Raw genomic sequence first — 27,332 nt, 5'->3', positions numbered from 1 at the left:
ATGGCACATCCAGCTTTTTTTGGAATCCAATCTTCTACAAATGGTGCTAAACGGCTTTGTGGTCCTTACCCAGTTCCTGGCCAATCGAGCGAATGTTCACATGCCGGTCTACTTGGATGATTTCGACGATTTGATCGGTTTCTACGACGATTGGCCTTACAGTATGGGGTGTATCTTCGACATCCACTACACCACCGAATCGTTACAGTATCGGACCCATAAAATTCACAAATTTTTTTGGCCGCCTTCGTTGCATTTTTACCTCTCAGGTAGTAAAAATGTAAAATATGACGAATTTCTTGCTTGGTGGACTTCATCTTTGACGCGCTATAACTTGAGATTAAAACGTACGATCATAAAACTGTCAAAGAGACACCTGTAGCCCACATTGTCGTCTTCAAATCGCCGTATAGTATGACCCGACGCGATAAGTACAACACAAGATATGTTTAAGCGTCGCCATCTATTGACAAAATACGACATTACCTTTTCCCCAACCTAATATAAAATTCGATGCAAACTTCTATTTGATTTGTAATTTCGTGAAAAAAGCAGTAATGTTGCGCTGAATTTGTTTTTTTTCGAGCTGTGCATTTATCACCAACTTGGATAAATGAACGAATGATGACTTTGGTCTGCGCTGTGCTGGACATGCTATCTACTGGACACGTTAGCTGCTGGATAGTATAGCTTAATTGATACTGATATGCAAATAACTAAACAAGTTGAAATACCGGAAGCTGGGCGCTTCTGTTTTGTGTTTATCTTAGGTGGGGAACTTCCTATGCACGTTTTTCTTTTCGTATATATGTAGGTCCATATTGAAGATGTAAATATTATGGTCATTCTAAACAAACAAACATTGTCTATTACCGCGTACTGATGTGTACATATGTATATTCGCATATACCTATTGATACACTTGATAGCACACATTGGAATATTTACTCCATGAGTTCTCATTCCCCGGTGCTTCATCCAGTACCACAAGTACTTGCGAAAAGTACTAATCGAGCCTTTTCATTTGATACCCCTAAGGAGCACACAGACCGCATGTTTTCACCAAATTTCGTCACAATAGATTTAACAGTTTCCGGGCAAATCGGGTATGACGGGCAGACAAACGGACATTGAATCCATTTTAATAAGGTTTTGTTTCATGTAAAACCTAAAAAGCAAATCAGTAATAAACTGCAAATAATTATTTTTTTAATGAGTCGCTAATGAGTGTTCCCTTCCCTCTGCTGAATCACATCTTCCACCTGATGCTTCATTAGCCCTAACTATGTTGAATTTAAATGGTCTTACATTTTCTCGAACTGTATGAGAATATACCTTGTGAACTATTCGACTTTCGCTCAGTGTTTTGTCTCTCGGCTCCGGTTTGTAGAATTTTAATGAAAGTGCCTTTATGTTTATTTATGTTACTCGTTATTGATAATGAACTATTTAGGAATTTATTGTAATCTTGTCTTGTTGCCTTAAGTCCGTATAGCTAACGCTGGCTGCTGGTGGTTACGTTTTAACAGCCAATTTAACTATCTTAAGAAAACTGGACGGCAACTTGGTAGGTGTCTTGAATTCAACATAACCAGGGCTATTTTTTTTATGAATTCTTGCCGCCTCCCGTCCTCCTTCCCTTCCTCCTGCACGTATACTGGAGTGTCTTCCACTTATTCTTTTTTTTAAATTCATCCTATGAATAGTCGATTGGATTGTGTTGTGGGTTTCGAGCTGGCCGTTTTATTCACCTTCCCCAAATAACGGCGTACGATAGCAACGATGCGTGGTATTGCTGCATCATCCTTAGAACCAAAGTTTTTACCGATGAATCCAAGAGAAGACATGGTATACCTATACTTGCAAGACCTCTTCCAGTTCGAGTTGCGAAGTAAGGGCGTGATTTGCGGCCGATACTTGACATTGTGATAGAGACAAGATCCGTTTTCACTTCTAATGTTATACCTCCCCAGAAGATACAGGATCTGCCGTCAAAAAATACCTGCTCAGAGGTGCAGAACGGGGTAAATTGCTTTGAAAATTTTTGGTATACTCGTGCACGATACATGTCTTCTTATTATCCACCGAAATTTTTATAAGGGTTGTGTGAGTTGAAATGCATTCACATGGCCATATCTCGATGATGTGATAACAACGTAAAAATCACCCCGTTGACATGTAACGCGTTTTCGTCCAGACTTATATCCCCTTGTATAGCCTCCAGTTTGTTGATATCGTTGGTACATGCCGAAACAAGTATCGACTTAAATTCAGTTGTCAAGCAACTTCACTTTACCTAAACGTGTTCTTGCATTGTTTCTAACGATTAAATTATTTGAAATAAATAAGCAGTTGGTTGCTTCTTCGCTTGTAATTTTTTATTCGCATTGATTGCCGTCAGATTCAATAATTATAAGAATTTGAGCAGCTTGATGAGATGTCGTATCCATTCTATGGTTCCTACCAGCGGCGAAATCGAGATACTAATGTACAGCAGTAAGCACGTAAATACTCGTCCCGTTGTCGCACTTAAGATAGGCGCCCATCTTGGAAATATTACCGACCATCGTAACTTGTTGGGAGAGATCTCAGATCCCCAGCATTTACGAAAAAAATTAAAGTAACAACTCTGCCCAGACTTGAGAAGCTGCGTGGAAAAGTTCCGCAGCGAGAACGTCAAAGACGCCGTGACTCCGTTTAAGTGCATTGATCGCAAAGGTAACGTCACTTCCGTTTCGAAGAACAGTTCGTATTCGCATGCTACAGTGGATAACAATATCACCCACAAGATGTGAGACTTCATCGAATATTATACGATTCAGAATCGTGGTGAGGTGTTCCTTCCACGTCTTCAGTTTCTCATTATCATAGATGAGAAGCCTACCGTTAGCGTCCCTCACAGGGCCATCGAAAAGCGTTGCTATTTGTGGCAACTTGTACTTCACTCACCGGCGCAATGTTGGAATTCCTGTTGGGACGGCTTACAATACGCTGCGATTCCCATACCCTTTCACCCCCGCTTACAGCCATCAATAGACCTCTCAGCTTTTTACTTTTATCAATCTGCTTCTACGTTTACATAGTCAGCCAAGTATTGTCTAATTTGGCAATTTATAAACGGAATCCGCGTGAACAATCCATAGACACACTTTTACATATCAGATTTTCAAAACAGGTGAAACAATAGATTTTTGATGAAGAGAATCTTCGCAATCATGGTGTTATTTTGGCAGATTATCCTGGAAAAGGCAAAACCGGCACTGAAGCATATTATGTATCAATATATGTTATTATATATATAAATTTTGCAAAGTTTCCTGTCATGCAAAAAGCGCCTCGTTTGCACAAGAAAGTAGTCCTGCACTAATTTACCGTCTCATTCGTCACTTATTGTGAGCTCAAAGTTTTGGAAAGTACCATAGAAATTGTTATACCAGCCCTCCTATTCTCAGATTTGGCTCGCTCGTACTTATATCTGCCCCTTTAAAATATAGGTATGTGAAGAGGAATCTTATTCAACAAAGGATGTCATTGTTATTTTTTGAATTTCCCTAAAAAAAATTTATCGCTCTGAGAGGCGGATACTTTGGATAAAATCAGGAAAATTGCGTCAAAGACTTATTGAATAGCTTTAGTAACATTTGCTGATATTTGGGGGATATTTGGTCCGAACTGTCAAATGTGTACATATAGGTAAGATGGTGACCAATTCCTTCAAAAAATTAGTTTACAAGTTGTAATCCGGCTCTTTAAAAACATCAACTGAAATCTGACAGGGCGGTTTGCACCGGATGTTATGTTATGCTAAAGATACAATAGTTAACTATCTTAAGCGTATAAAATACAAGCAATTAAACCTTCCAGGAACTTCGACCGGAATTCAACCTGCTGCTTCGTACAAATAGTATTCGAAAAGAACAGTTTCGCCAGAGCAATAAAACTTTGCAATTAAATTTACGACCAGTAAACAAATTAAAACTTTATTCCAAAAATAAATCAATGAAAAGCAAGCGGAAAAATCAAGAAAATCACAAGAAAAAATATTTTTGAAAATGCTTTTTTGGGGGGTTGTGTTCGATTCTAGCGTAGGAAAGATAAATATTTTTTGATCAGATGATTTTTGGAGATTTTTCACTGCTACGGCGCCGTGGTGTCAATGACTTGTAGATGAAACTTGTTTAATTCCATTAAATTGTTGATGCATTTGTGCAACTATCGTCGGTTAGAGATTCAGCTCTGAGTCCTACATGTAGTGAGCTTATCTAGTGATAAGAATAAAACCTTTTGCTAACATGTGCGCTAATATTTACCCCAATTGGACCGTGTAACCAAACTTATGAATTCAATACGCACCAACGATTACCATGATTCGGTTTGGGGTGAAATTTGGGAATAATGACGGATGTGGTCGACAGATTTATGAATGCTGATAGCGAATTACCCGCCTGTGTTTGCGGGAATCAATGAAGGGGCAATTAGCACCAAATGTCTATATTCGGCGAACAATGGTGATGAATCAGGAGATTATCATTAATATGACAGTGGGACCATACTTTAGCAAGAATAGATAGATAATTATGGAAAATGAAATTAATTCACTTTACAAAAAGAGTTTCCTAATTTCTATATGTGGTATACATTTCATCTTGTTTTCTTGTTTCTTGTTCCTCTCGTCGAATATCTTCCCTTTTTGCCTGGGTAAAAATCGTTGTGCTGAAGTGATTACGGTTTACAATATAATGCTTGGGTGGTTTTGAAAATTTTTCCAAAAATAAAATCTGTAGTTAATGAATGTGCATTAAAAAATGCATTAAATTCCATTTTATTTACGTGGATTTTTTGAGTCAGGTGGAACAAAGTCTACAAGATTAGCTTGGAATTCAGAAACTTGAAAAAGATCAAAGATTTCAAGGTTGAGGTATTAAAAATATGTAGTATGTATTACGATTACAAAAATTTAAAAATATGTTTCCATTTTGTTCGCTGGCGCTCGTTGATGTGTAATCAATAACTGAATATTTTGTTTATTTATCTATTTTGATTTCAGTAAGTTTTAAGACCGGGCTATGGTTTTGCTTGAAGAATTAGAAATTTGTGGCATTTAATTTCAACCCTGACTCTAGTGCCCCATATAATCTCGAAACGTCATAACTTTCCGCAGCATGAAATTTTGTTTCGAAATTCTATTGCTACTTCGAGTCATCCTATGTTGGAGATTTCATTCTTCAACAGCTTAGGCTGGATATCCAACAAAGTCACTAATACAGTCCGTTATCTCAAGTCGTTGAAAAGGTTCCTCAATATACCCTTGTTGATGTATAGAAACGTAATCATCGCCGTGAATCGGCACAGTTACTTGCCCTGTCCCAGATCCTTTACTACAAGAATTAATGAAACCCCCGGATATCTGGAAATAATCAGGCTCAACAGGCACAACTATCAGAGTTACGTTTTCCCCAATTTCAATGTGAAAAAATGTAGATTCCGAATTAATCGGGCTGGTATTTAACCACTGTTTCGCTTAGCTGCTGATGCCAATCACTGGCAGCCTTTTGAAAGTCGTAAAATGAATTCTTCAGAAAACTACCGAACCATTATCCTAGCTTTCGTCTTCAAATTGCTATTATCCTCGAATGCCACGATATTCTGTGAGATCATCCTGAAATCCTCAGCTGGCTTCATATAAATCTTCTCAAGGAGCTCACTGCTAAGATATATAGTCGCAATGCTATATTGTCTTAAAGTTTTGGATAAACTAAGAATTTGTGGAAAAGTATCTGAGAAAAAAACATCAACGCGTGAAGGGTTTCCTCTGATTTCAGTTTGTCATGAAGCACCATATGACTACCGATGACCTTGTCGTCTTTAGGGGAGACAGTTTAATCCGAAGTCTCGCTCTCCTGAATTCACCCCCGTTTTCCCATAAAGCGCTCGATATTTTAGCCTTTTTCCATTTTTTTTTCTGACCTTAAAAAATGTAATCAACTTAGTCTTTTTATATATTATTACTGAGGTCTTGAATTATTATACAACATTTTCAACTTAACCTGGCCCTCAAGAAAGTGATCCGTGAGAGGTACGATCTTCTTTAAGTCCACCCAACTACTGGCATATGCTGACGATATCGATGGCGTACGTAGAACCACCCGAGACGTACAAATTGCTTTCATCGTATGCCCATTCCTGAAACTTGATGGGACCTGTTTTACCATCATCATTATCAACGGCGCAATATCCGGTCTAGGTCTGCCTTAATGAAGGACTCTATCTATAAGGCTGTCTCGCGCCCTGGCCTACGCCATCATTCCATATGAAATAGGGTCTGCCACGTCTTGTTTTTCTACCATAGATATTGCCCGTATAAACTTTCTGGGCTGAACGTTACTTGTCCATACCACGATCTATTGAGCTGGATTTTATCCACAACCAGATGGTCATCGTATCATTCATAGATTTCGTTGTTACATAGGTTATGGAACCGTCTAGCCTCATGTAGCGAGCCAAACAATTTTCGGAGGATTCTTCTGTTGAATTTCGCGATTTTTCTTGTTAAGAACGCAAGTCTCCGAGGAATACGTGTCTTGTACATTTAGAGCTTTGACCCAATGTGAGACGTTTCGAGCGGAACAGTTTTTGTAATAGATTAAAACGACACACCATCTCCGTCGCTAGTAGTCGTTTTTATTTTGACATATATCGATATTTCGGGAAAATTGCTGGGTGTTTACTCGTTGTTTCTGTAAGCTGAAATAAACTCTGTTGACTACCAACAACTGCGCAACGATTTTATTGCCGTAATTGTAATCGGTTGTAATTATCAACCCTACATAGGTTAAATTATCAAATTTGTATTCTCCTATCCTTGTTGTTCTGATTTGACTGATGCTGTTGCTTTTCTGGTTTTTGGTGCTGACGTTGTCACCATACATTTCGTCTTGTCTTCATTGATGTGTAGCCCAAGATCACGCGCCGCCTGCTCGAGCTGGATGGAGGCAGTTTGTACATTTCGGCCTGTTCTTCTCATGATGTCGATATCGTCAGCATATGCCAATATGGGTGGACTTGAAGAGGATGGTGCCTCTCGCATTTACGTCATCATCACGAATCATTTTTGCCAAGGACGGCATTCCCTGGTCTTAGGCCGTTATTAATATTAAATGGTGGTGAAAAGTGATCCTATTGCTTTTATCTGACCTCGCATATTGGTCAACATCAGCCTAGTCAGTCTTATCAATTTAGTTGGGATACCGAATTCTCTCATGGCCGTACCCATGGCCGTTTTACTCTGGCTGTGCTATCATAGGCGGTCTTGAAGCCGATAAGGAGATGGTGCAACTGATGGTCATATTCCAACAACTTTTCCATCGTTTGCTGCAGAGTGAAAATCTGACCCCTTGCTGATTTGCTTGGAGTGGTATGGGCTGATGATGTTCTGTACGTATGGGGAAGAGAGAGGATAATTTCTTAATCTCTTTCTTAATCTCTTATACTCAGCAGCGTGATACCTCTCCCTTTTTATGCATGAAAGATAATGTCCCTTTACCAATCATCAGGCATTGATTTGTTGTCCCACACCTTGACCATAAGTTGACGAATCGCTTGATGTAATTGGTCGCTGCCATATCTCACCAATTCGACTGTAATTCCATCGGCCCTGGCGACTTATGATTCTTAAGCCGATGAATTGCGCTGATTGTTTATTCCATGGTTTGGGGTGGCGGACCTCCAGTTGCCGATATTTTGGTTGTTAAACTGTTCATCGAGTCGGAAATTACATTTCCATTTTTGTCGCGACAGGGTGGACATCGCGGAGTATATGGTTCCATCCTGCTGATGTGTTGATAAAACTTGCGCACCTGGTACGGTTCCTCCCTGGTCATTCCGTGTTTTTATTGTTATTTCGTTGAAGAGAATTTGGCCTTTTCATATAGTCAAGTCAAAGTAAAGAACCTGATTCTGCATTATAGCTTTTCATGGTTAAGCGTCCATGATTGGAGGAAATGATCTTTCTAGAGCGGTAACATTTAATCATTATTCAAGTTTTTTTTATTATGTCGATTTCCCTGGTACCGTTACCCTAATTGAATATTTATCTGTTTCTTACATATCAACAACAATGCACCTCGTCTCAAACCTCAAACCTCATTTGGATTTTTCGCGGGGAAAAACGAGGCTCTATATAGATACTATACATATAATTTTCCAACATAATCACCTGGTTTAGAAATATTTCCTCAAGGTTTGTTAAAAACCCTAACAAGTGGTTTTCAGGTCCTTCTTCTTGAGGATCAATAACAATCCCGTATTAGTTGCTTCAGGAATGTGCATAAAGATTTTCATACATCGACAGGAATTCAAATAATAAGGTGATTGCGGTGGTTGCGGAATTGTTTGTATTTTCGCTTTTAATAACAGTCTTGAAAATGGATGTCATGACGTCTATAATTGGCTGTAGTCCCAAAAGGCAGACCCTTCGTGGGTCAATATGTCTTCAGGACTTAGTCACTTGATGCTGTTATTATTATTCTGGTGGACAGGAATGTTTTGTTTGGACTTTTCTTCCATAGCGACCGAGTTTTCCAAAGGGTTGGGTCAATTATATTTTCGGGTTTTGCGAAAACAACCTTAACCCAGAGCTTCTTTCAATGACTGGCATATCGGTAAATGTCAGTGATTCCAAAGGACCAGTGGGTACTACTGGACGTATAGATGTACGATCGGTCAACTTTCCAAGTGCGGAACCACGGTACTCAATCTACATGCAATTGGAGACCATTTCTCGTAGAAAATTTAAATGACTAATAAAAAAGGATGCTTGCTATTTCTAAGTTTAATCTCATCACCAGGAGATGACAATGCTACAGTCGAGTTATCATCATCAACAGTCGAGTTAGTTGAACATTAAACTCTTGGACCCTTTCGCCAGGTATGAATCGTGGTTGGTCATGGATGTTTGCATTTATCCCCATGTTGTTCTATTAGGCTTATCACTTGTCCAGCATTAAGTATGGATAATTCAATTGTCTAATTGAAAATCGAATGGAAAATCACCAGACGATACATACCGTTCGTGAAACGACAAAATGGATATGTATATCCAATGAATTCGATAAAAGCCCTCAGGTTTCGCTTATCGTTATCCTCCTGCATCAAAGAGAATTGCTGGATTCCTTATATCGCCTATAGAAGTGATTTTCTATTTATTTGTTGTAAAGATAGACTAAATACTTAAGTCTTTGCATTAGTTGAAATTTCACCCTCGATAAAGTCAAGAACATTCAACTACTCAGTTAACATTCCTAGTGAGCGTATTTAATCCGGTCTTCCCAGTGTTTATCATTAGTTTCCTTTCAGAAGTGCCAACTATGAATCACAAGCAAAATTGCACTCAAGCGAGGAAAAACTGGGTCCATAAATTCTCCGATAATTGAGATGGTTGGAACGTCTGCAAATGCTTGCAAAAAGAATCCTTTTCACAGATAGTTCGTTTTATTTTATGCTTTCCAATGTAAACCGGTATATAGTAAAGTATATGCCATATGAATTTTTCCTTGAACCTTCACACCATTTATGCACATTTGTAAAACGATGACAGACGATAGAGGTTCCGAATATATCTGATACGGTATTCATCATTACAAAGCGGCCCCACTTAATATATGAATCACCACCTTCAATATCACGGAACACTAATCTTGTGCTTTAGTCCAGCGAGAATTCCTGGAATAGTCCTCATTTCCATGCGTCACGGGTGTTTTATGTCTAAACACATACAGCCGTAAAACAACAGAATTTTCCATGAAAAATCAACAAAACGAAAAATCGAAAATGGGAATTCAACATGTGGGTTACAGGTTCCCCACAGTCAATATGATGATGATCATTGGCGTCGAATAGAAAGGCGTAAGCGGACAAATGTAATTATTCGCCAGATTATCCGCTAAAACAACAAATCACACATAATACAATATCGCATGAATTTTCCCTGGAACATAATAAACAACGCAGAGGGAGTGAAAAGTGTGTGGGAGATGATGTCAAGTGAAGAAGTGACTGTGGTGCCAATGTAAGCAATTCTGCCTGGAATTATTGGGCTTTCCTGCGAAAGATGGTGGAAATTCGAGTACTGTGTACCACCTGTAGGCATAGAGAACTCTAGGGAAGTCTACACTTATATGAATGAAAAATGAGGGAAATTTGCTTATCATTTTTAACATTTATTATTTAGATTTTTTTGTATTGTGCCACCCTTTTGTTCTACAAAAACTACATATCTGCTTCCCTCCTGCTCCTGATGGCATGGATTCAGCCGTCGATATGCCTTCAATAACTTAGAACCAATTGAGAACAGACAAAAATGATTGATCCTCGAATAGTATTTTAAGGCGCTATATACGTACATGATGGGTACCAGCTTCCAAAGATGGGTCAGATAATTCGCAAAATTGGAGTCTAAGTGGGTTGCTTTGCATTGGTCGGCAAAAGGTTTAAAAATTATACACGATCATGTCCGATATCGAGATCGAGGCTACTACTAAAGTAAACTAAGAGAGGGATTAAGAGGAATAAGAGCAGAATCATGGAAAAGTTGAGATTTTCTTGGAATTTTTTTTAAAGCACCGGAAGGAGTACTTCAGAAGACCGCGTTTGTTTAGTTTAGTAATAGTTGAAGAACTTAAAAAACTGGGTCAAGAAATTAAATGGAATTTCATGTGAGGTCAATTATTCCTCAATTTTGACCAAATGTTGATTTCAAATTGTTTTTAAACAAATCAGACGAAGATAAAACTTAGGCCTTGAAATTGGTAAACGATTTTTCTTTGCACGAATCTGTCAAATTCGATACATGCAATATGAAGCAGATATGGTGAAATCGCATAAAATGTTTAATGAACTTGAATATTTTTAACGGTGATAAAACTATCTAAGTTGCACCTCAGTTTAAAAATTGGCGAATAGCGATCGTCTAAATGTGTTTGCATCTAGTGCATAAGCGATATTTGTTTACACACCGTTTCCTGGATAATTCGGGAATGTGGAGGAGCCTGTTGACACTTTCCCACCTCCAGTTTTACTGGCAGCTAAAAGGAGGAAAGAATTTAAAATCTAAAGTTAGCCAATAAATCAAAATAAAATAAAACAAGTCATAAAACAAGGGATACCAGAAACCGGACGCTTCGAGGATAAAGGTTTTGGGTTCATGTTTTTTGAGAAACTTGCTATGCACGATTTTCCTTACGTAGAATAGAAGATATAGAAAATATTCCGTCATATTTTGCCAAACCCCAAGGTTCACATATGTATATACACAAATCAACGACATAAATACTGTGTTCACCCTAAATAAACGCCGCTCATATAAGTTCAATTCATATGAAGATGACGTCATACATGTCTTGGGTACCATCAATTTGGCTGAAATGCGCAGTTTTGACCGCCTATAACTTTGTTAAGAATAGTCGGATTGTCTCCAAACTTTTCATGATGATTTACAATTTAAAAAGATTCTAGACTAAGAAAATTAAATAAAATTAAATAAAAGTAGAAGCAAAAGAAGTGAGATAAAATAAGAAAGCATAATAATTATAATCGTTGGCGCAATAATCCAATTGGATCAGGGCCTTGAAGTGTGTTAGAGCACTTCATTCAAGACCGTAACGGTACACTACAGGATTACAGTACCCTATAGGAGGCAATGTGGTCAGCATTGCGCTCGCCCGGGATTATTACCCAGATTTGACTCAGGTACTCATTCATAGCTGAGTCGACTGGTATTCGACGTCAAATCATGTTACAAATCCCACTGCCATCAGTGAGATTTGAACCGCTACATCCGTATGACAGCCTGTGCCCATGCTCTAACCACTCAGCTATCCGGCCAATAAGAAAAAAAAAAATCATCAGCATGTATAGGAGCATTACATTCCTGAGCACAATCTCAAAGATATTTTTCCAGACAGGATAATAAGGTCAGGACATAGTCTATCCATACCAAAGAGGCTTCACTCTGCATGCTTCTTCTGCTTCCGATAGCAGCTATGATCATGATGAAATCTGCAAACGGTTGTTGACAGCCAATGGATTCCATTTCACCTTACAAAAACTCCTACTGTTCAAGACAATGGTCTTATCAGTTCTCATCTATTCTTCGGAGACTTCGGTTCTTATAGCCGTGTACATATATCCTATGGAGAATTTTTCCCTATGGGAGAAGGTACCATCCAATGTAAATACAATAAAAAATCTATGAGCGATGTCACGATCATTTGATCGTAGATAAAACAAGACTCAATAGGCTACGGTGGACGCCTAGTTCGTATAGAATCAAATGATCCAGTTCAGAAAATTTATAGGGACAATATCTGTTGAAAAAGGAGATGTGTCAGATTTTACGGGTTAACGTCTCCTGAAAGGTTAACGGTTAACACCACCTAGGCTATTACTGAGATTTCCCCTACAGAGTAGCTTCCTTTTCATGATTCGCCTGTACTGTACTGTTTCCTCATCAGTTTTCATTCTTCGGCAGTTCGGCCTTTATGAAAATAAAGACTTAACATTTTGCATGGTTTGCTTAAGTCTCTTCAGAATTACCCTTTAGATACGATAATGGTTTGCTTTTGATGTTACCGACTTAGGATTCCACACAGACGATATTTTGAGTTCGAAATCAATAAATGAATGAATGTTTTCGACTCGTTAAAGTAGAAGATCGATCCCGGGATTTCCAGAGTGGAAAGGCTGGACAAGAGGAGACTCACAGGGAAATTAAAGAGGGGCACAGCCTTCATAAAACTGACAATGATCAACAGCTTGTTAATTACAGTTGATAAAAATATGATTGCCAGTTAGATATACTCTGCCTTCACGATATATAATACATAACATGACATGGAATCACCAGATGACCAAACATTTAATCCAGTAGACTCTCAAATCTCCGCACTCATTCTTCATAGCAAAACAGGTACTATAAAAGCGCATTGTGTGAATTGATTTGAAGCAGGTGTAGCATAGATTGGGATTTCCTATGTAAAATTATGCTTGATTTTCGACTGGCAACAGTCACCGTGGATAAGATCAAGTCTAGTAGCCGACGACAACCGTCCGAGACATTCATACAGATTCAATCCTAAAACAGGAAGATGGCGCCACTATATGGTGGTCATTATATCCTAAATGGGACGCTAGCCACATCTTCGCGCCATGGTCGTCAGGTCGCCGAAATGTACTTCAATTTTCCCCAGATCTTTCTCAGAAGCTTGGACTATTTCTCTATTGTTCTGCGCAACGTATTTCTAGGGTGATCCAATTATAGGCCGCTATGGGTTAGTGGTTTCCATTGTGGGGAGTAGCTCTTATCTTCAAATGTGTCCTCTTCATTCTTCTTTCTATTCAACATGTCTATCGGAACCTAGTCCATACGTCCAAGTAATTCTTCATTTGAGATTGTGTCCTATTGACACGGAGGTGGAGTTTGGAGCCCTTCAGTAGCAGTTTCATGTGCTGCTCCTTTAGGCACGGAACAACCTCAACTTGATGTTGATGTTAAGGTATCTGTTTTTTTTCGGATTTTTTACGCAATAGAGAAAGCACAGTTAATAATTATAATATTAAAAGGGCTTTGTCGGTCAGGTACACTAAATACTTGAACAGATTTTTATTGGTTTGCTCACACAGGCATATCGATAACAGCTTGAACTTTGACTTAGACTACTGTTTTACTCTTTCTGCCATCTTTCTACTACGTATGACGTGTCTATTGCCTTTATTAACCTAATCACAGAGCTAAGGCTGGCTGGGGGCGCTCGATTTTTGCGTACCAGATTTGGAGCTGCTTCTGTTGTGCCATAGCCAAAATCTTGTGACTTATGTCCTGTGTATTCGTCATTTTCAGAAAGAAGGAAGGAACATAACACACAAAGTTTAGTGGCTAAATTTGCAATAGTGGAGTCTCATGCGAAATAATTTTCCATAAAAAGTAATCAAACGCATTTTGACTTCTTAACATGTCTTCTCAAATATTATGACATCCGTTCCCGAATTACACAAATTTTGATATGGGGAATTGTTTTATTACTTAATGGTAGATATGTATGTAAGTGTTTAAAAATGATAATCATTGCTCGATTTCTGCAGGAATTGTAGGTTTTGTATGCGGTAACTTGTAGCTCTTATATATTGTCCATGAATCTATCGATTTAACAATCCATTCCCGATAATGCGTAATGTTCATATAGAGTAATGGGAATAGGTTATGATTACACGAAGAACAACCCGCGGCAATACCAACCAATGTTCCGTTTGCAACCAAAGGGTTTCCCACGGCGTAAGGGTGTCTATTAGAAGGATTATCCAAATCTCCTGCACATAACATATTCCTTGAAAGCTTCGGATACATCCGCTCACAAATCACTTTCGGGATAATTTCGGTTTTCCAAGTGTGAATATAACATTTTTCCGACCATACTTCATTTCTATATCCAGTAGCATTCACCTTATTGATTATTAAAGTCGATGCTGCAAGTACAGGGGTTTCTGGCAGATTAAGGGCTTGGATTGAGCTACGGAGTTCAAACGGTTTGTAAAGAAACAATAAAGCAAGGTTGTTTTCTTTTCGGAGCTTCAAGTTATAGGCGGGGTGTAATATATTCTCGATAACGCGTCTCTGATAACCGCCCTTACAAAGATTACTCCCCGCTCGTACAAACAAAGTCCAGTCTCGCTTTTCGATCAAACTGGCTGCTGTAATCACAACATCAGATTTTATCAAGGCTCCACCACCGACAAAATACTTTGCGTCCAAAATATTCACTTGATACGGACTTCTAGGGATAGACTCGGTTGAGTTAAAAGAATCTACTGCGAAAGTAACAACACTTAAAACTATGAAAGTTAGTAAAGGCATTCTGAGAAGATACTGATCGCGTATTGGTGCATACACCACATTATATAGATGGCGACCACCACATTCCACTTACAATGATTCACAAGCTAGGCAGTTGGAGACATTTTTGTAGAGACATAAAATGAGTAAAATTTGGAATTTGAAGAAATAAAAGCCGGTCTTATCAGCGAGTAGGAGTTACCTTATGAAACGATCGCATTTTGTGCATAACGCATTGTAGCAAATAGAAGGCCTAAATCAGTGATTTTCGACACCAGATTCACTTTGGGTATCTATTGAAGCAGGAGTGGGGCGTCCAATGTACACAATAAAGTGTAGTATGTCCAGTTACTTCTCCAGAAAAATTAGAAAAAAATAATGATGTCCCTGTGCTTAACCTAAGTCTTGCAATGCATCCCATTTCAACATTTATCTGAACATTTTCCGCATTTACTGGAAAATCTTTGTTCACTTTTGTGATCTTTTTTGTAAGTAATAATAGTGTAGCCTGTGGCTCAGAAGCAAAGTCGAAAGTCGGAAGATCACTATCAGGTCATCAGGGAGGCAGGGATGTATTTGATGAGAAAATATTGGGGAACAATCAGGCGCATTCTATTCATCAGTTTTTCTATAAAAAATAATCTCTAAAGATAAGTTGTCCCCTTCGAACTTGAACGCACCAATTTAAGGGGACTTGTTGAACTGAATTGGCCCAAAAGCTCCGTTTTAAGGCGTCGCTAAGGTTTTACAGCCCCTTCCGGGACTTAGCCTTGTATTGCCTTCATAAGTCTCCCTAATCGGCCCACTGGCCTTTGTTCTTTAAGGTTTCCCTCGAATACCTTCGCTGTATCCGAGCATTGCACAAACATTGGACTTCGTCAGTTCATCGTAACTTTCGCGTCTTGATAGTCTTGGGAGTTTTGGCCCGTAAAACGTTTTGTACAGCTCGTCTCCATCATACTTTGCCTCAACAATTCTTTCCAGAAGCCGTCTTTCAATTGCATTCACTATTTTCTCAGATGTGCCACTCTCTCACTGCCTTTCAGGGTTACGAGATTGGAATATTGCAGAATATATTATTTGTGAGCTGAATCTAATCTCGTCACTCGATAAAATTCGTCAGTTGTGTTTGTACCTAAGTATGTGAATAAAGCTGGCTACATGTTCTTTATTAAATATATCGGTTGCAGGCTATGACCTATCCCACATCATCTTTCTGGTTTGCCTTCATTTCGACATATGACGTACACTAGCGCCAGATTGAATAAATGTAGAGCAAATCCATTATTATGCTATAGTCTGTTCTTCCTCCGTATCGGATGCGTTCACAAGGTTGTTGGTTCTCCTGATTTACAACGTCGAGGCACTCATTATTCAGTCAGCCAGTCAAACATTATTTCGTAGAGTGTGTTGCGGTTTATACTGTCGTATAGTTCCTTAAACTCCACAAATAATTGGTGCATATCATCCACTTCTCCAGCATCTGTTTGACCTTAAAAGGCTAGTCGGTTGGTGATCGTCCAGATTGGAACCTTTTCCAGTATTTGCTGTTCGTCTACGGTTGTCGTTATTATTTTTTTTCGTCCTTGTATATAGTACGCCATTCTAAAAGTCTCATTTTTCATCTCGTGCGCTTACTGTCAGTCCCCTTCGAAACAGGCTTTGCATCTAGACTTTGTGAAGTGGCTAGCTTTTATTTTATATGTGCTAGATATGAGCGAACTCCGACCACGTGGTTAGTTCCCCGCATCAAGGATTGTAGAAGACCATCTTTTCTGTAAGAGAGTATGATCTATTTTGACGAATGCAATGCCATCTTTAAGTGCCCAGGCCCTTTTGTGAATGAGTTTGTCTGGAAGGCGTTGGCCTGCTGCGACCCTTACATTGCAAAATCCAAGAACTTATTATAGTTATTCAATTGTTTGTTAGTATGAAACCAGCAAGAAGCTCTTCATTAAGTTACCATACATTGTGTTGGATTTTTATGGATGATGTATTGTAAGCCAAACGTTCCGAAATTACCAACCGGTCCAATTATTGTTTCCGCGCCAAAAACTCGTTTTCCCCCTTGTTCATTTACAGCTCGTAAAAGGTACTAACGGACACCACGTGGATGTTGAATGTGGACTTGGTAACAAAGCTATGTATAAGTATTTCTTTGCAGATGGCCTTTCTCGAGATTTACATTGTTCCATCGGTAATCCGTCACCGATTTCACTCCGATATCTATACTGCCCTTGACCGCTCCGTAATTTACATTTTCTAGATATATATGTAGATAATAAAGTACTTCTTCCAATGCTGTTCATCATGATGTATACGCGAACGAAATATGGAAGTGAATGCTCAGCAATACCCGGGTCACCTTTATTATGCACACTCAAAAGACAAGCAATTAAATCTACTTCCGCCCCAATATGGTCAATCTGATTCAACGAACAACTGTGTGGAAACTAACGTAGCTATCATCCACAGCTATAATCGTCTCTTTAATGATTCTTTCCCTCTTTTTCACAAATCCATTTCCCACTGCCCTTTCGTACTCTGGAAAGTCAAATGGTAGCAGACGTGAATCAGATGTCAGACTGTTATTGACAGCTACTGAAAATTGCATTCTCGACCTTCAAATCGATTTCTGTCAAGATCTTGACTGCAAAATTCCGGACCATATTAAGGACCAGCACAATTGTATAGTGCTATGCACCAACGGAGATTTTTGCGTATTGGAGAAGGATGCTTTCTATGAGCACACGCAGCACGCAGTTGAAAAGTGGCTTCCTAAAGGTTACATTATGATCGTGATGGGTAATATGAATGCCAAGATGGAGTCTGACAACACCTTGCTCAGACGTGTGATGGGAGAACCTACTCTTGGTGACCGTAACGATAATGGTGGGAGGTTTGTAGATTTCTGCAACTTCCATCGTCTCGTCATTGGTGTCATTATTCCAGCCCAGAGCTTGGATTTTAGCTGACAGACACCATACAAGCAACGAGATTGACAACATTGCGGTCAGCAGTAAATTTAGGAGTTTTTTTCTGGATGTGCGTAACCAAAGAGGTACTGACATGGGACTTGACAAGGATGTCCATCTAATGGTCGCTTATTTTCGCTAGCGCTTCTCACAGGGTTGCGGAGTTACGACCCCTAAGTTCAACACCAACCGCTCCTATGATCCAGCTGTCGCTCAACAGTCCGAAGAACTATCTTGCTGATCGCACGGCCTACACCTTGACTAATTCACCTGAGAGTGTTGGTGAGTGTGGGGCCGCCAAAAAATCCTTTCCTCATCGTCAGTCTCTTGTATAAGGGGCGTCATAACTTCGTAACGTGACACACTCGAGCTCCTAAAGTCCGCGTCGTGACAAAAGGCAATTTGTCATTGCGCTGGTCTGGGAAGCAGAAACTGCTGCAAAACGCAGTGATTCCAAAACTATTTACCCCGCTATCACTAAAGAACTTGCATTTAATCACGAATTTTTCAATGGTCCTGTGAGGGACGACCCTCATTCACGATGACGAGCAACCGAAGAGTTGGAAGGAATAATTCCTGCTCTTGTGATTGACCTGACTAGCCACAGTAACATGCGGATTTGCTTCCTTAAATAGGAGAGAAATCATTTCGGCCATCAATACTTTCAAAAGAAGTGAAAGTGTTAAGCATGACGGTCTTCACACTGAGCTATTCTACGCCATTGCTGCTGTTTCTGCAAACCTGCTACTTCCATCCTCTCGCACTGTTCCTGGATGCATAAATGCGAAGAAGAGAAAGATCATTGAAGGCGTTGATGAATTTGTACTCGTGTAACTAGGAAGCCTGGTATCTGCTAACGATTGCACCGAACTTGATGTCGCTCGGCGCATTAACACTACTTAAATGCAAATTATCTCAAAACCAAAATGAAGTTGAAACTGCTGTGTGCTACCGTTTTTTGGTGTTGCTATCTGGGAATAGCACATGACTTACGATGTGCTGTTCCCATATAGTAACACTTAAAAATGGTAGCACAGAGAAATTTCAACTTCATTTTGGTGGATTGGTGATTGGCTCGTTGTCATTGTGATGAGTTGGACTAATTTCAGGTTTTGAAACTCGGGCAATACTTTGTGCACCCTGTGGCTAATACTAACATATGATTGTTTGAAGTTCACAAAGTATTCACAATATTTCTCTAGGACTTGCTTCACTGAGAATATCTGATTGATTGCCGATTTGCTTGATTGGAACCTCATTCTTGAGGTAAGACTTTAACCTTTTTCCAATAATTTAGTACAACACGAGGGACTTCTAACATATATTTTTTGAGGCAGAATTCTGTCTGTCAGTCGTCCTTGTTATATATGGGCAAATTACGCTTTTTCGCGAATCCCTTGGAATACTTTCTTCCACTCAGATGTCATTGAGGACCTCGTGGCTTACTGGTGCTATACCAGTACTACTACTTCTAGTTACTCCGCTAGAATTTCCCTGGCGATCTGGAGCTTACAATGCATCCTTGACTTCTTTTAGTCTAAGTGGTAGGTTATCACTTGCTCGGTTCCATTCATTTCAAGATCAAGGTTTGGTGTTGTGGTGTTAAGTAGTAAGTACTTAACCCATTTATTCTTTCATTTCTCCATATCTCCTTGGAGGTGCAGGCTCCTTACACGGTGGATGCCCTTTTCTCCACTAAGGAGTGAACAGGAAACACTTATTTATAGTAAACTGCTACTCTCGCTTTAACCAAAATTTAATCAGTTTGGACGGGACGCTCCTTTACCACTCAGCATCATTTGCGATTGATTTTTCTACAAACTTGATTTTATCTAAGTTTCGAGAGTCCAAAAATGTATTTTAAATTCCAACCATCTAATTCTTGAAGTTATCACAGATTCAACAATAAATTAAAATTATTCCAAACTACCGGTCAGTGTATGAAAAGTAACTGCCATTGTAAACCAGAAGCATTTCTTGAGCTTCTAAGTACGAGTATAGCATGTAGTATTTCAGAAAACATATCAATCAAAATCAACTTCGACCCAAAATAGAGCTACCAGAAAAGGAAGAAAGAAAGAAAGATGGTTGCTAAAATGGTTGAGATAGTGGGCTTTTGGGATCTACCGGATTGGAAAAGCGGCGCTTCCAAAAAGCAATGCATACCTCCAGATCTGGTGACTTACTTGAGATCAATGATTACAAAAGTAATTGGACCTAACGATACTCACCTCTGTATCTTTACTTCTGATAATTTGACTCTGGTTTCATTGTAGAAGACACTCCAAACTTGTACAATTTTTTTCTCAGCTAGATGTTCTCTTTGCGATGCGGTCCTCCATTTGCTAAACCCAAGAAACGAAAATCCGTTTGTAGACTTATTTACAAACACCAGAATTTCAGCGATCACTCCGCCTCAGAAATCCCTGTCAGGTGAACGTCCAGAATAAATGGGAGCATTCAAAAATAAACAAAGATCATTCCGCCATTGGATTGATTGATGTTTTGCGTCATCTCGCATTGCACCGACACAAATTTAGGGGGCTATGGTCACGTGAGGGTAGGCCTTGACTTTAAGCGGAACACAATCTCCTTGGAATTGAAGATTCCACTGAAAGCAACGCAAATGATTTTCCGGTGGAATGGAAGCAAGCATCGTGGGCGACGCCAGAAGTAAAACCGCAAGAAATTATTCTTAAATTGTAAACAAATACAAGGGGAATAATTCATTGATGGATGCTCTAATCTACTTGGATTTCATTCACGAAAATTCTTGAAAAATTGCCTTTCATTCGCACTCATAAATTATTTGAAAATAATTTGCAAAAGTGTACCATTAAGAAGTGATTTATAATCATTGAAAAGCGGTTAAGAAAATAAGAAAAACCGGAGGAGCGAAGATATTCAATTCATATGTCAGAACTGGCCGATTTTTTCACGGCGAAATGACGTCTTTATTGATTTCGCATTGATAGATATATGCCAATTGCTGAAATTTTATCACATTTGTTTTTTCTCTTAAATTCCACATGGTTCACAAAAAGTATGATGCACCCTCACCTTTGAAGTCGATAACTGAAAAACGCCTCTTGGCAAACATTTTTTAAATGAGAAACAGGAGGGGGTGAGACCATATTTATCAAGGCACTTTAATATAGCCCATGGCAGATACAAACGTGTGTATGACGTATAAATAGATAAATGAAGTAAGTTCGCGATCTCAGAATTTTCGTAAATGGTGTCTCGGTATTCCTAACCTTGGGTCTCATTGTCTCGCGAGCTTCCTCGCCAGCACTGTTCAATTTTAAATTGCATACCTTGAGTTATGGAATTTCTCAATTTCAGATGTTAAAACTTTTCTAGTGAGCCCCAAAATCGCACCGATTTGCGCTCATAGATATTATAGAGGTTTTTTGGTCAATTTTCTTCGTTCCCCGATGTGACAGTTTTGGTTGTTTACGTACCCATGCAGATGAGAAGGAGCTTCATCCTTTCGAATATTTTCATCATGCTCTCCATCTTTATCCACTTTCAACATTCAAGCAAAGAACTTATCTTGTAGATGACCCTGCATAACTTTATCTACAATTTGACGGTGGATGTTCATTGGCGGAAAATTTCAATTCTATATACTGAGTTTGGGAGAGAAGAGAATGGACAAAGTTCTGGACTGTCAAGTAATCGCAACATTGCTTTGCATGTCTTATTTATTCTTCTTAAGGGAAAACGCTGCCCTAATAGGCGATTAATGTGGAAGGTTAGGTTGGGTTAGTTTGACTGTGGAAGTCGCAGTTATAAACACTCAAACTTTCTATTAGGTCCATAGTACTGTCTCCTGAAACCGCGGTCTTAAACGAGTCTGAGGACTTCTTCTTTACGGTAGAAAACTTTTCCCAGGTATCTTCATTTGAGAAAGCCGCGCGACCGCTATGAAACACAAGGCCTCCAATTGTTCTCATTGGCTACATGTAGTGGAGATCTCTACCCTAATTTTTTATGTGGTAATTTAAGGGGAAGTTTCCTGTTAAAAGTCCTGTCAAGGATTTCACATCTCCCTAGACGGTCCGGTTTTTTACAAAGATGTGTTGTTATTTAGCGCTAATTGTTAGGTATGACCATCGGTACAGGCTCGAATGGTGCAATCCAGCAACTTTTCTCGAAAACCTTCTTCTGCTACCAATAAATTGGTATTTATTTCAGCCTGGAATATGGTCGTTGTTTTTCCAAGAGGTCGGACCAGTTCAATATTCGAGTTTTCGGAGGAGAACCTGAGCCATATCCGTCTTCCAAGATGGCTGGTGAACGCTCGGAGGCCCGAACAATGCATTAAGGTGAAGAACAAGAGGAAAAAGGACAAAAAGAAACTCCGCCCGCAAATAATAATTATTTCCAAGAAGGGAAATATGTGCTATGCCGACATCTTCCGAAAAGTAAAATCAGACCCGGAACTGATGGATCCGGGAGATAATGTAAGCCCTATCAGGCAAACGCAGAGAGGGGATCTGATGCTGGAACTAAGTAGATCCGCGGACATTTCTGCCGATAACTTCCGTGGCAAGTTGGAAAAAGTATTAGGAGAGGAAACTGGGATAAGAGCTCGGAACCAGGAGATAGTGGTTGAATGCAAGGACCTAGATCTGTGCTGCGCTAAAGCAACAGTTCTACTTTAGCGATATGGACCAGAGTGCCATAAAAAGGATGAAGAAGACATATGACGGCACACAGACCGCTATTATTAGTTTGCCGGCGGAATGGGCTCTGGTGACGCTGGACATCAAAAGTGCTTTCAACTCAGCCAACTGGGGCTGGATTAAAGGCGCTTTATCCAATCTGGGTGTTCCTAGTTACTTGGCTCAGCTAATCGAGAGCTACCTTTCGGATAGACTTCTCTGGTACGAGACAGATGGACGACGGGCCGAAGGAGTACATTGCGACAGCAGGCGTACCTCAAGGTTCTGTATTGGGACCACTGCTATGGAACATAATGTACGACGGAGTGCTTGGCCTACGCGTACCGGAGGAGTCAATGCTAATTGGTTTTGCGACGGACCTGGCGGTAGTTGTAATTGCAAAGCATCCCGAGGATGTGTAGCTGTATGCAAATGAAGCCATTCATGCCATCAAGTCATGTTTACGAATGGCCAAGCTAGACCTGGAGGACGAAAAGACGGAGGCGGTTCTCATCGCCAACCGCAGGAAGAACAACACCGTTAATATCTGGGTTGGTAATCGTGAGGTCGTCTCAAAATTACTTGTCAAATATGGGATAATGGTCGATGCTTGGATTATGCGCGGGAGAACAGCAAATGCTAGCTCATCCCTTGCAAGGATGATGCCTAACGTGGGAGGGCCGAAGTATAGTCGCAGGCTATTCATCACGGAAGTGGTGAAGTCGATCCTGTTATACTCGGCCCCTGTCTGGGCGGGAGCGTTGAACCACGTTGTAAACCGGAGGAAGATAAGCTCGGCATACCGGCCAATTGCGCTAAAGGTACGCAGCGCATTTAGGACGGCGTCGACGGAGGCAGTGTTTGTCATCGCGGGAATGATCCCCATAGATCTTCTAGCGAACGAGGCACAGTGCCTCTACGAAAAACGGAAAGCAAATCCAGCCGAGGTGAATGCAGATTTTCGAACAGCCATTAGGAGGGAATCGTGTGGTAAGTGGCTACAACGGGGGGTAATTCCGACAAGGGCCGGTGGGCCCATACATTGATCCCGTGTATCGAGAAATGGGTTGACCGAAAGCACGGAGAATTGAATTACCACCTGTGGTTATAGGGAGTACTTGCATCGCTTCGAGTTGGGCAAATCTCCCAACTGTCATGAGTGCTACACCCGAGGACCCGGAGCACGATATGTTCCATTGTCTCAGATTTCTGCAGCAGAAAAGGAGGTTGAACAGCATCTTGGGGGCGGACATCGAACCCTCCCTCCAACCTGGTGGAAGAGATGCTGAAGTCGGAGAAAAGCTGGATGGCGGTAAATGAGGCAGTAGTCGTGGTGCAGGCAAAATTCCTGGAGTTGGATCGAGCTCGGAAGGCGGCACGACGGAGACGCGACATGGAGGTGCTGGTGTAGCGAAGCAGAGCCTCCCCCGCGAAGTACATAATACTTCACGGTGGTCCCGCGGGGAGGAGCGGAAGAGTGGGTGCAAGTCCCACACAATGCTGCAACCTGGTGCAGCAGCGTCTTTGTAAGATTTCCACCTCCATCCATAAAAAACAAGATAGCTCATGAAGATTATTACGTCTTTTAAGCTTAAGTATATCGTATCATATCACCTCTTCTTCTTTAGCCTTTGTCAGAGAGGGATTTGTTATCGTGACTGCATGTCGGATACCATTCGACTCAGCTGTGAATGAGTACCTGAGTTAAATTAGGGCAATAATCCCGGGTGAGCGCAATGCTGAGCACATTGCCTCCTAAAATGTACTGTAGTGTACTGTTATCGTCTTGAATGAAGTGCCCTAACATATTTCTAGGCTCAAATCCAATTTAATTGCTGCACCAACCATTATTATTATTATTCTGGTTGTTGCCCATCCCCTTCGATGCAAAGACTAATCTCAGCAAGTGAGATCTCCTTAGCACAAATTACATGACCATATCATCAAAGCAACTTTTTCATGAACGGTATAGCTATATATCGATTGCGGATGTTCTCACTTTGAAATAGACCATCGTGTGTTATGCCTCTGGTCCTACGACACATCCTTGTCTTCATTATAGCGAAGCGTGGTTTATTGTCTTTGGTAGTCGGCGAGCATTCAGAACCATAGAGAACGGCAGTGTGGGCGACACTGCGGTAAATGTGCTGATAAGTGAACCAATTTAGTAGCGCAATTCGTCGTTGACTGACAACATATATGTATATATGTTATAGTTTTGTATAAATATCCACAATTAGGTCATCCTATTTACATATTTGACAATTGGTATTTTTTTAAATTCTTGTTGGAGCATTCAATCTCTGCGGATTCCAGTGACTTCAGAAAATTTAGCCCTAGTCTGATGTAAATTGACTACAAAACATTGGTACCAAATAACTCATGAAGCTCAACCTCTACTAATAAAGGTTCCAGAAATCGAAACAAACGACCACGAATTCAACTTGAAACTGGGTTTATGCGAAGCTCAAAGAAAAACACTCAGAAATTGTGATTTTGACATAATGAGAAGACTTTTACCTAAAGTAAAATGGTGAAAATGATCGATTTAGACCGTCATAGCAACTGTCCGCTCTACGAAGCATTATCGGGACATCAGGTGCCATGGACGGGGATGCGTTACGCTTGCCTAAAAGTATTACATGCCTACTGCAAAGTATTTCATAAGGAAGAACTGTACGATATAATTGTAAGGTAGGTGGAAAGCGTGAAGATATTTAGTTAGTTAATTTCCGATTAGCATGGTAAATTTTTTTCGGAGCAGCAGAAAATTGATGTGAGAAGAACTTGCTATTTTTAACTAACATTTTCGCTAATTGCTTGCATTTAGTACGATAGATATAAACCTGAATTATTTCAAGAAAAGATATTTCGGCCGATCAAATGAAATCCCCACAAACACCAAATACTTACAATGCTTACTTATAGGGATTGACAGAGTAAAAGAAAACATTTTTAGTATAAGTATTTTGCAAAAAAAAAAAATACAATATCAAAAAATAAGGATGGAAACAAAACACAAGAATCAAAGAATAGAGGAAAGTGCCTTACAAATGAAAATACCTTCAGACTCACTTAAAGCCATGTAAGGACATGAACATTTCAATAAGTTAGGCTAACATTTTTAAATAGTAAATTTTTGTTTCGAAAGGTAGGAGACATCAGTAATAGTATACTTGAAATAAGCAATAACACTTTGTTCCATGTTTCTATTTTCATTTTTAAGGTTTTGTGTAAAGGTGGGCACTGTGAACACTCATCCATACCGTGAGTTACATTATTCTATGTAAAATTTGAGGGAGAGGGGGGGTCCCCAAACATACAAAAGGGGGGGTGTAAATTTTTGTTTTCATTAAATATAGTCATGTGAGATATCAAATGAAAGGTCTCGATTAGTACTTTCTGAAGCCGGTCTTAGTGTTGACATTTATTGAAAAGGTGGGGGAGTTGGGGGGGTTGAAAGTGATCATTTCTTTAACGGATCCATTCTCAGAAAATACTCAACCGAAAAATCTGAAAAAAATCAAGAGGCTGCCACTATATGGTGCCTAGGCTCCGAAATACCCTCCATACCGATATCTGTTCAAATAAAGTTAATAATAGTATATTACTATAATTTTAAGTAATTTGCTGCAGAACCCCCCTTAAGTTCATCCTAGCACCACAAAAGTGCTAATGTAGGCTATGATATAGAGCATGATCCTACCAAGTTTGGTAAGAATCGCACTATTACCAACAAAGTTATAATGGGTCAAAGTTATCACTTCTTTGCAAATTCAAGACTTTGAGTGTCAATATCACTTGGAAGTGGATATTTTCACATAATATATGCTACGTACTAATGGGACAAATACAAACTCAAATGTCTTTATAAAAGAAATACACAAAACCTTTCATACCTGAAATGTCCAGCTTCCGGTTTCCCGACTTGTTAAGCACTGGCCTGGGCTCGCCAGACCACCTCCCACCCTCCCAGCTCCGCAAAACCACCATTAGGTATTATATCACGTGGTGGATTTAGTTCATTATCGTTGTATATCTAACTATCTTCCATGCGCGACGTTGATAATCGTGCCTTCCTGACTTCTTCGACTTTTCGCAGTTTACAATTTATCATACTTTTGGAAGATAATTCGCCTAAGTGGTCAACAGTAGGTCTACCATTGTCCATGTAATAATAAATGCCTTAAAACCCAATAAATAAATGCCAAACATGTCTATTAACATCTCCCAATTGTGACGAACAATACAGTTGAAGGAATCCTAAGAGGAACTCGCCCGACATTCCACCAATTGTTCAATCTGAAGATATTTATCATCTGAAAATGGCATTGTCCTCTAGAGTTAACATAATAATTCCTTTTCCATGTCCATATAAAGTCAAAAATGCCAGACTATTTTTATGAAATCGTTTGAGATTATGACCCTAGTGAAATGCCAGCTAAGATAAAGCTCTCTATCCCTTGCATGCTCTATGCATTCCAGGGCAGACGGATTTGTCCACACCCGTCGCGTTCTTGATGACAGCCAACAATGGCAAGGGCGAAATGTTAACATAAATTCACCTGAACTGAGTGAAGCAACAAACAACAACAAAAAGGACATGAAGGGCAACAACATCTTTTTCCGTTCGTTAGTTCGTATCACACCTGAAAATAGACTCCGTTCGTGATGTCACACCCATCCATTAGAGTGGTTTTGCAATTTCTTGGAACTGCATTTCATCCTGTTATCTCACCTGGTGTTGTCCATGCGGAAAACGATTCCGAGAAAGGGAAGACTTTTATTGGTCCTTATGGTTAA

The 27,332-nt window shown here is 39.8% G+C and overlaps 1 protein-coding gene across 2 annotated transcripts in view; it reads left to right on the top strand.

The window, feature by feature from the left end:
* LOC119647447 (four and a half LIM domains protein 2) overlaps window positions 1-27,332 on the top strand; it is a 258,080-nt gene that overhangs the window by 63,643 nt on the left and 167,105 nt on the right. The window contains exon 1 of one of the 2 annotated variants that reach the window (XM_038048374.1): window positions 24,938-25,223. The exons of the other annotated variant lie outside the window; for it this stretch is intronic. Within the exon in view, the coding sequence (XP_037904302.1) occupies window positions 25,060-25,223 (164 nt within the window). The 5' untranslated portion in view covers window positions 24,938-25,059. Of the gene's footprint in view, window positions 1-24,937; window positions 25,224-27,332 lie in introns of those variants that run through there. 2 annotated transcript variants of the gene reach the window in all.

This window comes from Hermetia illucens, chromosome 2 (assembly GCF_905115235.1).
Source record: "Hermetia illucens chromosome 2, iHerIll2.2.curated.20191125, whole genome shotgun sequence".
NCBI lineage: Eukaryota > Metazoa > Arthropoda > Insecta > Diptera > Stratiomyidae > Hermetia > Hermetia illucens.
Note: the sequence above shows the minus strand (reverse complement) of the source record. Positions and strands in the feature narration are given on the sequence as shown.